Below are 12,976 nucleotides of genomic sequence, written 5' to 3' on the forward strand. Positions count from 1 at the left end.
GCTTCAAATGAGCAAATATTACATCGTAACTTGAGAAAATGTGAAATATTTGCCAGCAAATACCCACTTGACTGTGACATTTGAGAGGATTTGGGCAGGTTGGTTGCAGTTGTACTCAAACAGGTTTTTCCTGACCAGCACAAACACCTCAGCTGGACCATCGTAGAATCTGTACATTTTTGTCAATTTTAATGATTCCTAGAAAGATTCATCAAGCCTGTCAGACAGGCAGTGAGTCTGCACCCACCTGGAATATTCAGTCAAGCATGAGAGGTATAATAAAAAATGGATCAGTCAGAGACGTACATGTGATCTGATGTAACCGTGGTTTCATCATGAGAAGGTGATTATCTTAGCTTAATGCATACTTTTAGTGAAAACTCTTACAAATGTTTACAGTAAATTTGAACTTTGCACATGGGAAATTAAGTTCCAGGCTGTAGTTCATCGTTTGCTCTTATGCAACCAGATTTAGGTCAAATACTACTTTCATATAATCCCCAATGTTTTAACCATTATCTCAGAGGGTGAAATGGACAGAATTCTTCACATCTGGCCTTTGAGAGGCAGATGTAGAGCTCTGTGTAAGCCATTTTATGGTATTTGAACAAAAAAAAAAAAAGACTATTTATTAATTCTTGCAGAGCATTTAATATTATTTATAACATGGCTGGAGGTGGACTTTAAATCGATTCTGGGCATCTGGTGTGCTACTAAGGCTGGATTGCATTAACAGGGATTAATCTTTAAACCTGACTAAATCATGGTTTAACTTTAAATTATGTTGCAAATTTATAAACTAGCTTAAAATGAAGGAAGATTACATTTAATCAATATGGAGATGAGGATGTGGAGCTTACCCAAAATAAAATAATAGATAACTTAAAATTAATGAACAAACTGATTGATAGCAAGCTAAAGTTAAAATACAACAATCTTATATTTTTGCTGGCTAGTTTGTGTGTTAGCCTACTCATTCTGGATTGGAAGAGAAGCTCTAAATTCCTCTTTGAGAAAAACTTAAATGTTTTTTTTTCAATCCATTTAAAAAAAAAAAAAGATACCTTTAATTTGATTAAATTGGAGTTTTGGTTAAACAGAATTATATTTTATCTAGGGTTTAAGTAAAACAAAATTAACTGAAGTTTGAAGAGAGGTTTAAACTAAAATTAGTTTTTAATTGTGCAACAGAGCATTTTAAACCTAGTTTTTCTAATCTCTGAGAGATAAAACTAATGTTAGATCTAATTAATCTTCGCTGGTGCAACCCATACCCAGGCTTCATATGTTTATTTATTTTTGAACAACACGACTTATGATTTTTCACTGAACAATTGGAAATATGATCATTGCAGTATCCTGACAATGAAGTCATGAGTGTGTGTTAAAAAGAGCCTCTTTACTCTCACACTGCTGTGCTGAAATTCCTGCCAACATCACAAGTTCTTGAGTCCTTTTCAGAAATGAACAACTGGATGAAATGAACACAACTGTACGATAAATATATCAAACTAAAAAAAAAAAATCAAAAAAAGAGACTTTGGCACATTGTTCCTGCAGTGCAGCAGGTGGCAAGAGCACATATAAGCAAAGTTACAGCCGAGTGCTTTATAATTAGGTCGAAGCATTTTGCCACAAGTGAACTACTTTACATTCAATATTAAAGACAAAAAGAAAACAGCAGTCTGACACACACCAACATTTAGACTGCCAGTTAAAGGGCTGAATTGGCAAATTATACACTTTACATGTCAATTTACATATATATTGTTTAGGTACGTTTGTATATATACAGCCAAACAAAATTTGACATTGAAAAGTATTGTAACATTTGATCTTTTTAGACAGATGTGGCTGAACTACATTACCAGTACACACACAAAAAAAAATTCTACATTTAGCAGCAGTTACAAATACGTACTTCTTAGTGTCGGTATGCTGAAAAAGTTTTTAAAAAATTTAAAATGACAAAATTGAAATTATAAACTAAAGAGACAAATGCTTTCCTATGGTTCTCCATTGAGATATGAAGAATGAAAATTAGTCATGCTAACATTCTGAAGAGTTGTGAAAGGATAGTTTTTTGAGGTATTTCATGTGGGCATTTTTAAATGGGTTAGGAACAGAAGCAACTTTTTAACATCCATACTAAACAAGAAATACTAGTGGCTCTTGGATGTAAAAGTCTGGATAAGGCAGCAGCTGCGCACGTAAACAAAAACGCCGTGGCGCTAAGACGCAGGAGAAGCACAGAAGGTTCATGGGAAGGATGAAATCCGTGGATGAAAGGCAGGGTTAAGGTCTGATTGTCAGTGGAGGGGTTTGATCACGCCATCGGTTGGCTGGCAGAGCAGAATCTCTGCTCGAGTTCGTAGGCCGTGATTACACCAGCGTTTCCGGCAGTGCGTCAGCATTGTCCGAGGACAGCAGCTGCCAAATCTGCCACCGGTCTCTCTGCCAGTCCTGCCACTCCGGGCTGTGCGGCACCATCTGGGCCTCTGCCGTTGAGGCTGAGTTACTCTGTGCTGCGTTCCTGTGCTGCAGAGGGGGCCGCTGAGCGGTCGCCAGCTGAGGTGAGCTTTGTGAACTAGCCAGTCGATGGTGGGCGTTATAAGGGGGAGGACAGTGGCCGTCATTGAGCACAGGAGGACCATCACCAGTGTTCGCTCCACCTTGAGGTCTGGAGTTCGGGTTAAGTCCGTGCCCGCTTGCCCGATGGAGGCCGTGCGTGCTGTTGTTCGACATCGCAGAGGGGTTCGTGTTCAGCTGCAGGCGTGTTTGCGGGCTCGTGCACACCCTGGTGACCGGGGGGTGGGGTCTGCACTCGCTGACACCAGGTGCCGTTTGAGTCCGTTGTAGCGATGCCTGCTGCCTGCCATCGCCATGGAGCCCATCGAGACCTTCCTGCGAGCTGCGGGAGCTTCCCTCTGACATGTTACCATGGGAACCTAGAAACAGAAGATGAACTGCATCAGTCAAATTAATTGTAGCGTAATGAAGCACAAGGGATATACACAGCTCAAGTAGGTGCTTGACATAAAAATGTACAAAGAAATGCTCCAATACACATCAGCTCTTATTGCATCTTCAAAGAACAGGGAAAATAAAATAAAAACATAATTCTTCCTTTTTTATGCAAAAAAAGTATTAATGATTTTCTTTTAATTAGTTGATGCATTCACCTGACATCACAGGTATAAATTAGATGACTAAAAATGAATAAAAACAATAGTAATGATAGTTGAGCCTTCGGTTCTCGGTGCTCCTTGATTTTAAATGTTCCTCAGATGTCTGTTCCTCCCTGATAGTTAAGAACCAGCAGTGTGTGAAGTATTTACAGCTCTGAGTTATTAATCACTGAGAACAAGATCTGCAGACAGCCTGGACTGATTGAAATCTGTTTACCTGTGTATGGTTGGTCCTTGAGTATTGGTTTCAGGGTAGTGTGCCATGTCCCCCAAATGTTGGCATGCTCCTCTGATATAGCATCTGAACGAAGCAAAACGTAGGTCAAATTCTTCTCAATATTCACACAGTCACATAGTAAACACAAGCAAGTGGACAGGGTTGCATGTTAAAGAGTTGGCTAAACATGTCTCTAGTTGCTAGCTAGCTATAAAGTTAACAAAATGTTTCCACAATCAATAAAACTCATCTGATTTGAGTCTGTCCCTTAACCCCTCAGCTCAAAAAGGCAGCTGTTTAAACCTCCTCAAGTGTAAGTTTAAACTTAAAATTGGATCAAAGTTTAAACTGGAGTTGCCTAAAACCTAAAACAGAGGTTTAAATGCTTAATTTCTTAACATTAATCTAGTTTAAACGTTTGATGCAACATAAATGAAATTAAACCAAGGTTTAATCTAGTTTAAAAATGAATATTATTGGTGTATTATGCAGCAAAAATCTGACTTTGAAATGCACCAAATTTGAAAATTCAAAGCCAAAAATGAGAGAAATTAATGCTGTATGGATATAAAGCCTTCACCTTTGCTCCCCCAGGTCTCAGCTCCAGACTCTCTGCTCCAGCCAGCCACCTGCCCCATCAGACTGTACTGTTCTGGGATGCGGAAGTGCTGCTCGCTGCCCGGGCTTCCCGGCTCTCCTCTCCGCTCGCTCAGGACCGGGGAGTTGTTGTCATAAGGCGACACTTCGCCGCTGGACGCCTTGTTGGAGTCGCTGGAGGAGCGGCGCTCGCTGAGGGTAAAGGGCTCTTCCGTCTGTAGCAGGTCGGGGCTCCTGTGGTTAAATTAAAGACAAAAATATGTACGAAACAGGAAAAACTGACTGGGAAGGAAGCTTCTAAGCTTTGAAATTATGTGTGTAACTCACTGTGATGCTTTTCTTCTCAGAAGATAGTCCACCACATCTGGATCTGTCTCCAACAGGCTCATTAAAACCTCATTTTGCAGATCAGGAGGCACCTAAAAAATATGTTAACCATTTAAAAACAACCATTTGAGTGAAATAAATGGAAAAAATAACTTTTTGTTGTTTTTCTTTTACATAAAAATTACATAAATACACAAATGTGTCATGAATATTTCCTCTAGTAAAGTGGTTACATTTTGGACTTGTCATAAAGAGGTCATTAAATGTTATAAGTTTCTTTTAAGTTTGATAATGTCCAGTTTTCATAACAAAGACATTATTGTCTGTCTGATTAATGTCAAGGTGTCAAAGCAAAGATGTCTCAGACAATGTTTGCATTAAAGATTGACGGAATGAGTCATACATGATCATAAAGACTCCTTCATGTTCAGGACAGGTTATGACAGTATAATGTCAATCTTATGCTCACCTGTTCAAAGTGTTACCACCCATTCTTTTCTCTTAGGAACACATAATAAATAGTTTACTGCTTGTTTAAGGGCCCGATGTTTAAACATCAAACAATGAGACGTGAATGATTGTCTTATTTGCCCCGTTACCTTCATATCCAGTGAACTTCTTAATCTGATCTTCAATTATCTGAATTTTAGCCTCATCAGACATGGATTACAATGCTGGCCAAACACTGTCCACAAATCACTCTCATCACCAAACACTTTGAAAGTTGCCAGATTCAGATGTAAGCAGGTTATGAAACAAATTTCAGATGTCATTCGGAGAACCTGAGCCACCCACAAATCTGTTTTTACTCACTAAGACTGAGCGAGTCAGTACCAATTCACTCTGTACAATTAATAGCTCTTCATTGGCTTACTGCAGGAATGTAAGCCTCGGCGGAACGGCAGCGGCAGATTACAAAACATTACGGTGTAAGGTTTCGGACCCGAAATGACCCGAGCTGCCCGCCTGCGCTGTTTGAGAACAGAACGGAACAAAAGCATCTGATGAGGCGGTGGGCTAATCCGTGTGAAATCATGACCTCCTCTGACACCGCATGAGCGCTTTCAAGCCTGAATCTTCTGCTTTTATTTTTGAAAGAACAAGTTAGAGCAGAAGAGAAGTTGTTGATGTTTTAGTCTTTTGTCTTTTGCCTTCTTGTTGCACACTCTTAGAAATAAAAGTGCCATCTAGAACCATATATGGTTCTATGGCTTGTCCCAATAGGAGAACCATTTTTTGGTTCCAGATAGAAGCCTTTGAAAGGTTTCAGTTTGAACCCCGTCAGAGGGTTCAACCTACAACATAAAAGGTTACACCTAAAACCATCTGTGAAAGGTTCCACCCAGAACCCCCTATGAGGGATTCTACAGAGAACTTTCTTCTATTTCTATGGTGTCAGTTGTTCCAGAACCTTTCGACCTTCTAAGGGTGCTAACAAGAAACTCAAGAAGAACCCTTTTGGAACCCTTATTTCTAAGAGTGCATTAACTCACAAGAAGTCAGGTGTGATTTTGACCATAAACACAACCATCTGTCATCTTTCAGTCTTTGTTTATTCTCATTTTCCTCTGCTTTCACTGACTGAGACGACTATTGTCTGCCGAGCCAGGACGGATTGTCTTACTTTAAGCCTACACAAGAATGTGAGAGGGGAAGGTGTGCATGAGTGAGTGTGAGACTGTGTGTGTGTGTGTGTGTGTGTAGTGGAAGAATCAAAGGAGGAAGCGAGGAATGACTGACCATGAAGAGCGTCTGGTAGCTGGCGATCATCCTCTGCAGCACAGCGATGACGGCCGTGCTCTCCTCGGCCCGGGCCGAGCTCTGGACGCTGAACTCCTTGTCCGAGCTCTTCTGCTTGTGGAGCAGGTTGGGGCCGAAGATGGTGGCCAGGTTCAAAGACGTCATCTTGTTCCCCGTGATCTGTGTTTGGGGGACACAAACGGCACAAAAGTGCAGCCCTGTTAATGCCAGATTGTCGAGACCCAGAAGGACTCCTCCACCACTCTCCCTGCCAAAATAAAGGTATATTTAAACGAAGAAAAACTTGTGCTTTAATGCATTTTTCCCATGAATCTGTCTTATCTGCAACACAAAACATACCCAGGGGTAGTGACAATGTTTAACAGCTATAAACTACACTACAACTACAGCAGTTTTTTCCAACCCGACGGGTTTAATTAAGTATAACGAAATTATTTAGACATTTCTCCAGAATTTTCAAACTCAAACTCTTTTTACTTAACTTTTAACTTAGTTATGTCAACATTGTTGATGAAAACTATGCCATCACAGTATTTTGCTGCCATTACACAGTCCTCACAGACATTTCCTCTCCTCCCTCCTGACTGTTCTTCTCTCCCCTCTGATTCCATCCTCCATCCAACCTTCCATGTTGATTTTCTCATCTCTCCCTCCAACGTTCTGCATGTCTCGTCACGTCCCCTCTGTTTTTGTCACTTTGTCACATGGGGTTCATTACCGCTAAATGTGTTGGAGTGTGTGACAGCTGAATCTGTTTCTACCAGGGTTTGGTGACGGTGAACATCCTGTGACACAATTAGTATCTGAAGTCTCAAGCCCTTCAGAGCTTTTTTTTGTGATAAATTCATTTTTCTGATTCTTTCCCAGTTTCCTCCCTTTCCACTCCCAGTCCCAAAGGAGAGACGGGAGCCACAAGCGGCCGAAAGTATTGATGTGTTGCTGCTGGCCGAGTGTGAAACGCATCAACTTCCTGTCACGATCTCAGATACACATACTGGAGCCACAGAGTCGTGAAGGGAAAAAACACACACACATCAATGTTCGATTCCATTCTCGTGTATACACATGGAGACGACAAAACACACTTCCATCTGCGCGCAAACATGCCAAAACACACACTCCCTTGTACAAAGTGGAGAGATTACACACATGCAGAGACACTAAAACAACCATCTATCCTGACACACACACGCGTCCATGGTCTGCAAGTTAAAGGCTAAAGGGAATGTGAGACTGGGAAAGAACAGATCGTTAAAACCATCATGATGTCACTTCCTTTATTCCAACCTCTGCTACCCTCTTGACACTTAACTATAGATGAATACAATTTATATTATTCAAGGATTTGTAAATTCGGGTCAGAATTGCATTGGATCTGAGATAATCTGTCATTTAAATTCTCATGATTGACCCCTAATAAGTCCCGCCCCTTTTTTGCTCTGAGCTCTAATAACAGAGCAAGTCTGGTCCCAGCTGGAACCTCTGTCAACTTTCTCCTTTACTGTATTTCTTAAGTTATCTCATGCAAGTGAAACTCATGTAGGTTAGCTAGGAAAGGCACTAGGTTAGTGCTGGAAAAGAATATTGCTCAAACTTTTTTATTTGCACACATTCTTCCTTGTCAAAATCTGGGGCCTACATCACCCACAATGCAGCTCTACTGTGTACAGTTCGAGCCAACAGTAAGGTGTGCTATGCTTGCAGCCGCTTAGCCTCAATCAGAGATGAGGAGCAGCCTCCAGAGTTCTGGTAAGCTCACATCTCCACATTCTTTTTTGTCTTTTTTTTTCAGTTTCAGTTTATCAGATTTCACACAGCTGAAAACAACTCTGCGTCTCCTCAAAACAACTTTTTCCACATGCAGCATGAGGCAGCAGTCCTCCCCGGCACCTGTAAGCGGACGGCTCGTGCTGTAGAATGTGTGTACATACCAGCGACACAAACTGATTCCTATCGCTTCTGTGGTAATTTACTCCCAATGAGATGGAAACGCAGGGCAAACACAGTGCTACCAAAGCAGTTTGCACATGTCTGAACACAACTACATCTGGATGGTTTTGGACAGGATCTTTTTCCTGTGTTTTTAGTTTTTGAATCTCAGCTGTGGTAGGAAATTTATTTTGGTATGATTTTTTTGGTGAAAACTAGACTTCTGCTTCCCCTCTTGGCTCTAATTTCAGGCTTTAGAAAATCTAGCCTGTGAAAGGAGACTTTGGCCAATCAGAGGTCAGTGCAGTAGGCGATTCTGGTGAAAGAGAGTTTATTATCTGTCCTCCCCAGATCGTCAGATACCGATGCTTTGGGTTGGTGGATCAAGTCCAAGCAATCTTTCTCAATTATCTTTTGCCAAAATTGCATACTGTACTTTTCATTCATAAATTTCGCTCACCTCCTGCCCGTCTTTGTCCTGCCGATCGGGGGCGTGGTCGGTCACAGTGGACAGAAACTCCAGGAGACGGTGGAGAGTGTCGCTGTTGCATGCTGGGAGCAGGTAGACCAGCAGCTGAGTGATGTTGTGCTGCTCGTCTGGATCCAACACTGCAACACAGGCGAGGATGGATGTGTGAAAAAGAAAAAAAAATGGAGAAAAGAAAAAGAAAAGAGGATCCAGGTGAGAATGAAACCTACATGTGGTGTTGATGAAGGCCGTGTAGAGCTCCTTGGTCAGAAGCGGGTCGGGCATGTCCCTGAGGAACTCCTTCAGCAGAGCCGCCACGTCGTGGATGCTGTGCTCCTCATCCAGCTGGACGTCGACGCCGCGGTCAAACTCCTCGCGGAGCTGAAAGAAAGAGAAAAAACGGAGGAAGAGCGGGAGTTCAGAAACATCCTCCACACATAACAATGGCCATTATATTCCTCGTAGCGCACACACCCACACTCACTCACTTCCTGCCGGTCCTCCAAGTGACCTGGTAGACGCTGCGGTCAAACTAGTTTTACCAGTATGCATGTTAATCTGTAGGATCTGGCCTTTGGCTGACTTCCAGGGAAAGTCTATTGTCGGCCATGATGATGGATAGACGGCGGTCATCTGTGCAGCCTGCTCACTTATATACCAGTTTTCACTTTACAAATGGTGGCAAATGCATAAATGTTGACATTGGATTGTATCAACACAGACTGAACATCATATACAGATGTGTGCATACAAACCATTTAATTTAAGGAGTTTATAATAAAGAGGAGGTGTTATAAACATGCACAGGGGGAGAGTGGTCCATTTAACCACAATTAACACATTACTATTACATTATTGTGTTGTGTAAAGTAATTCGGTCTGTTTAATTCTCTTTCATTTGCCTCCTGCTCTTTAATGTTGTTAAGCGAGTTCCCACATTGTGACACAGCCTGGAAACTAAAAACTGTATTTTATTGGCAGAATACAGATCAGTCTGCACCTCGCCATAGTCTCCACCTATGATTTATTTTTTTCTTATGCCTTTTGACTTTATTCTCAAAATGCAAAAAAAAAAAAAAAAAAAAAAAAAACTTTCTACTCTGAGGGGAGATCACAGATTTTCATGCTGGTTAGAAGACAAATAAAATGCCGCCTTTCATAACCGTAATAACCTTTTGTCAATGCTGTTGCAGAGTAAGTGATAGTTGAGAAGTTTAAATGGAAAAAAGGAAGAATAAAAGCAAAATGTTTCTGTCGCAGGCTGCACTAAGATATGCAAAAACATGTTATTTAATCGATTGTGTCATAGAGATAATGCTGAACCACAACACCATCTGGGACGTCTGAAACCACAGAAGTCACTTCCTGTAGCAGATTTGTGAAACACGTCTGTTCTAAATCATGCTCGTTCAATTTAGCAAATTCTCCAAAGATCAGTAAAGGTCATGAAATATCAAGCTAATAAAACTAATAACATAACCTGACATACCATAGAAAGGTTAAGTATCTTTTTCAGCTGTTAAAGAGGGCTGCACCTCTTTAGGAGGATTAAATAATCATTCTATTCAGAACATCTGGTTGTGTGCTTATGCATGAATATCCCCACTCCCTCAATAACAAATAAGTGTTTCTAGTTCAGATTAACTCCAACAAGTGGAAGTCAGTGTTATAAAAACATGCAACACAAAAGATTATGTAAAAACTAATGCTGCCCACGCTGACTGACCCATGACGCTTCACCCTGGTTTATTCTTTCGCTGTTTATTCACTTCAAGAGGTCAAAGGTAAAAGATAATGAGAGGTGTAGGAGTATGCAGAATAACTTGATAAAAAAAATGTGTGTTGAATAAAAAATACAGCTCTGTTAGGAATGCTCAAGATCTTTATATGTGTGCGTTAGACTCTTGGATGAAGGACTGTTTACATTTAACACAATGGCAAATGCAACAGAAGGAGCTTTGGCAGCGCAGACGACAATATTTTGGTGTTTAGTGTTGGTTATCACACAGTCTATTCTTAGGAGGGAGGTTTTGTTTGTTGCTGAATGTGCAAATAACGTGTGCACAAAAAAGTCATTTCACTTTGTGCAAAATTAGCCTTTTACTTGTTGTTAGGAAAACGTGTGTACCGTCTTATCTGTGGGCAGGAAGGACACTTAAAGGGATAGTTCGGATTATTTAAAATGGGGCAGTGTGAGGCATTTATCCGTAGTTTGGATCCATTTTAGCGTCATTTTACCTTGCAGAACAGAGGAGATGCTGGTCTACCGCTGCCTCAAGAAGCTCCCATTGGCGAGAGCGATATTTGGTTCATGTATCAACTGTTTCCCACTGGAAAAGGCCGTCTGATGGTGAGGCAGAGCAGTAAAACAATATTCTAAATATATAGCGTTCACTTAAACTTTGCATTGCTTAGTGTCCTGCACCAGTACTCCTGCCGCCTCGCCATACTGAGGATGTGTCAACTGCCATTTACTGTAAGTAATACAGTAATAAGGCTGCCCTCATTCTCACTGTTCTCTTGACCCACCTGGCCTCTCTTTCTCTCCCCTTAGGGCATATTTGCAGTGAAGGTTTGCCTTTCCCTGATGTGGAGTTAACATGTGTTCTTCTTCTTTCATTGTGAGTTTACTAAATAGCTCTTATTTTAATTCTAGAAGAGACAATATCAGATGAATCTAGCATATCTGAGCTCACCTCTGCTTTCTGTCTCCCTCAGAGCACCAAGGTCCATGCAGCCTTTTGTCTCAGCATATGTAAGTACAAAATAAGCTATTATGTCTCTGTTCACCTAAACATTATTTAAACTATACCTTAACTGATCCCTGCTCTCTCTCTCTTTCCTTTGTCTGCCTGTCTCTGCATCTCTCTCTCACTCTCTCTCTGCTTCTAATACTTTAAGGTGCCACTTTGGTGAGGAGCTCTTTATTTTACATGGATATTGGCTTACTGTGGGCATAATTGTGTATTTGTATAAACAGTATATTTCATTAAACACTGAAAAGAGATCTATAGCAGTGTTTCTTTGACATCCACTTTTACTTCAAGATGGGAACTGTGACACTGTGGCCATCTCTTCCAAGATGAAAGTCTCTGAGTAGTGAAAGAGCATATAAATTTTTTAACATGTTTACCTCACACAACCCCCCTTCAATAATATGAAGTGTCCCATTAATGAGGTGCTGCTGCCATGCAGAACACAAGAGATGAATGCTCACCTGTCGGACTCTTTTCTTGGAGCTTCCTACTCTAAAGATCCCCACAGTCTGCAAACCTGAGAGGAGAAAGGAGAAAAAGTATTAAAAGAGCTGTCTGTCTCTAGCACCTGTCACTGTAGTAACAGGAAAAATGAAAGACTGGATTAAACATATACGTTGCCTGCAGTCATACCGTATTTCTCGATGTGCTGACAGCAGCTGTCGACCACCCGGGGCACCTGACGGTAGATGGGATTGAGGCTCAGCCTCTTGTCCCGGTGCTTCTCCTTTTTGCTCGGCGTCTCAGCCGGCAGGGAGAGCTGCAGGGCCTCGAGCAGGCGGGACTGGTTGTCGTCCAGGTCTGTGATCGAGTCCACTGACATGCCACCCTGTAGGTTGATCAGCTCATTTAGACACATTCAAAACAAACACCCGCTGCCTGCTCAGATTGGGATCAATTTTATAATCGTGCCTCACCCTCCTGCGCGCTCGTGGCGCTGCCTCAGGCGTGTTGGGTGACGTTGACTCATTGGCTGTCTCCGAGGTGGAACTCAAAGAGGAGTTACTGCTGGATAACTCCTTATTGGACGGTCGCTTGGTTGCAAACTGCAGGACACAATCCAAGAGTTAGATGTCTACAATTTGCCTCATTCTGCAGTTTAAGATAATGCTTGTCCTAAAAGGGATAGTTCATAAAATACATTTTGTTGCTGACAGAGTTCACAGCAGTTCATGCTGTTGCTTAGCTTCCTACACTGGTGCCCCTGCTGCTTCTCCAAACTTGGGGTGTGTGGACCACCATCTAATACAGTACCTCTACAAAAAGTCTGAACTATCCTTTTAAATAAAAGCAATTATCTAAGCCTAGGGGCATTTAACTGACAGATAAACTGTAAAATGACATCACCTGTAAAATGGATGAGACGAGGTCGGAGGAGTCCTTGTGCTCCTCGCGCTGTGGATGGTCCTGTCGATAGCCGTCCTGACGCTGCCTGTGCGTTCTGTCATTAGCGATGACCTGGGAAAGCGGTATACTGAAGGCCTGGGGTATGCATTCTGGGAAAAAAGGAAATAAAGACCAGAAAGGAAGGGGATAAGAGGAGGAGATATTACATTTTAAAAGATAATAGCAAAATACAGCTGTGGTCAAGAAAAGTGCCATGTTCTTTTATAATTAATTAAATATTTCATTTACATTTTACATTCATGGTTTGTCAGGTTGTTTAATGGTTTACATATGTGAATGTTAAGGCAACCCATGATACATTGTTGTAAGTTTTGGGTCTCAATCT

The 12,976-nt window shown here is 41.5% G+C and overlaps 1 protein-coding gene across 2 annotated transcripts in view; it reads right to left on the reverse strand.

The window, feature by feature from the left end:
- Nucleotides 1–1,271: 1,271 nt before the first annotated feature.
- LOC146304821 (rho GTPase-activating protein 6-like) overlaps nt 1,272–12,976 on the reverse strand; it is a 78,281-nt gene continuing 66,576 nt past the window's right edge. For both annotated transcript variants that reach the window (XM_084713506.1, XM_084713507.1), the window contains exons 4-14: nt 12,592–12,740; nt 12,162–12,290; nt 11,878–12,073; nt 11,706–11,761; nt 8,719–8,869; nt 8,480–8,628; nt 6,070–6,249; nt 4,330–4,421; nt 3,986–4,236; nt 3,406–3,489; nt 1,272–2,948 (exon numbers count right to left, since the gene is read on the reverse strand). In XM_084713506.1, coding sequence (XP_084569632.1) covers nt 2,383–2,948; nt 3,406–3,489; nt 3,986–4,236; nt 4,330–4,421; nt 6,070–6,249; nt 8,480–8,628; nt 8,719–8,869; nt 11,706–11,761; nt 11,878–12,073; nt 12,162–12,290; nt 12,592–12,740 — 2,003 coding nt within the window. In that variant the 3' untranslated portion in view covers nt 1,272–2,382. The remainder of the gene's footprint in view (nt 2,949–3,405; nt 3,490–3,985; nt 4,237–4,329; nt 4,422–6,069; nt 6,250–8,479; nt 8,629–8,718; nt 8,870–11,705; nt 11,762–11,877; nt 12,074–12,161; nt 12,291–12,591; nt 12,741–12,976) is intronic.

Source organism: Lutjanus erythropterus, chromosome 24 (genome assembly GCF_056507025.1).
Source record: "Lutjanus erythropterus isolate fLutEry1 chromosome 24, fLutEry1.hap2, whole genome shotgun sequence".
Classification (NCBI taxonomy): domain Eukaryota; kingdom Metazoa; phylum Chordata; class Actinopteri; order Lutjaniformes; family Lutjanidae; genus Lutjanus; species Lutjanus erythropterus.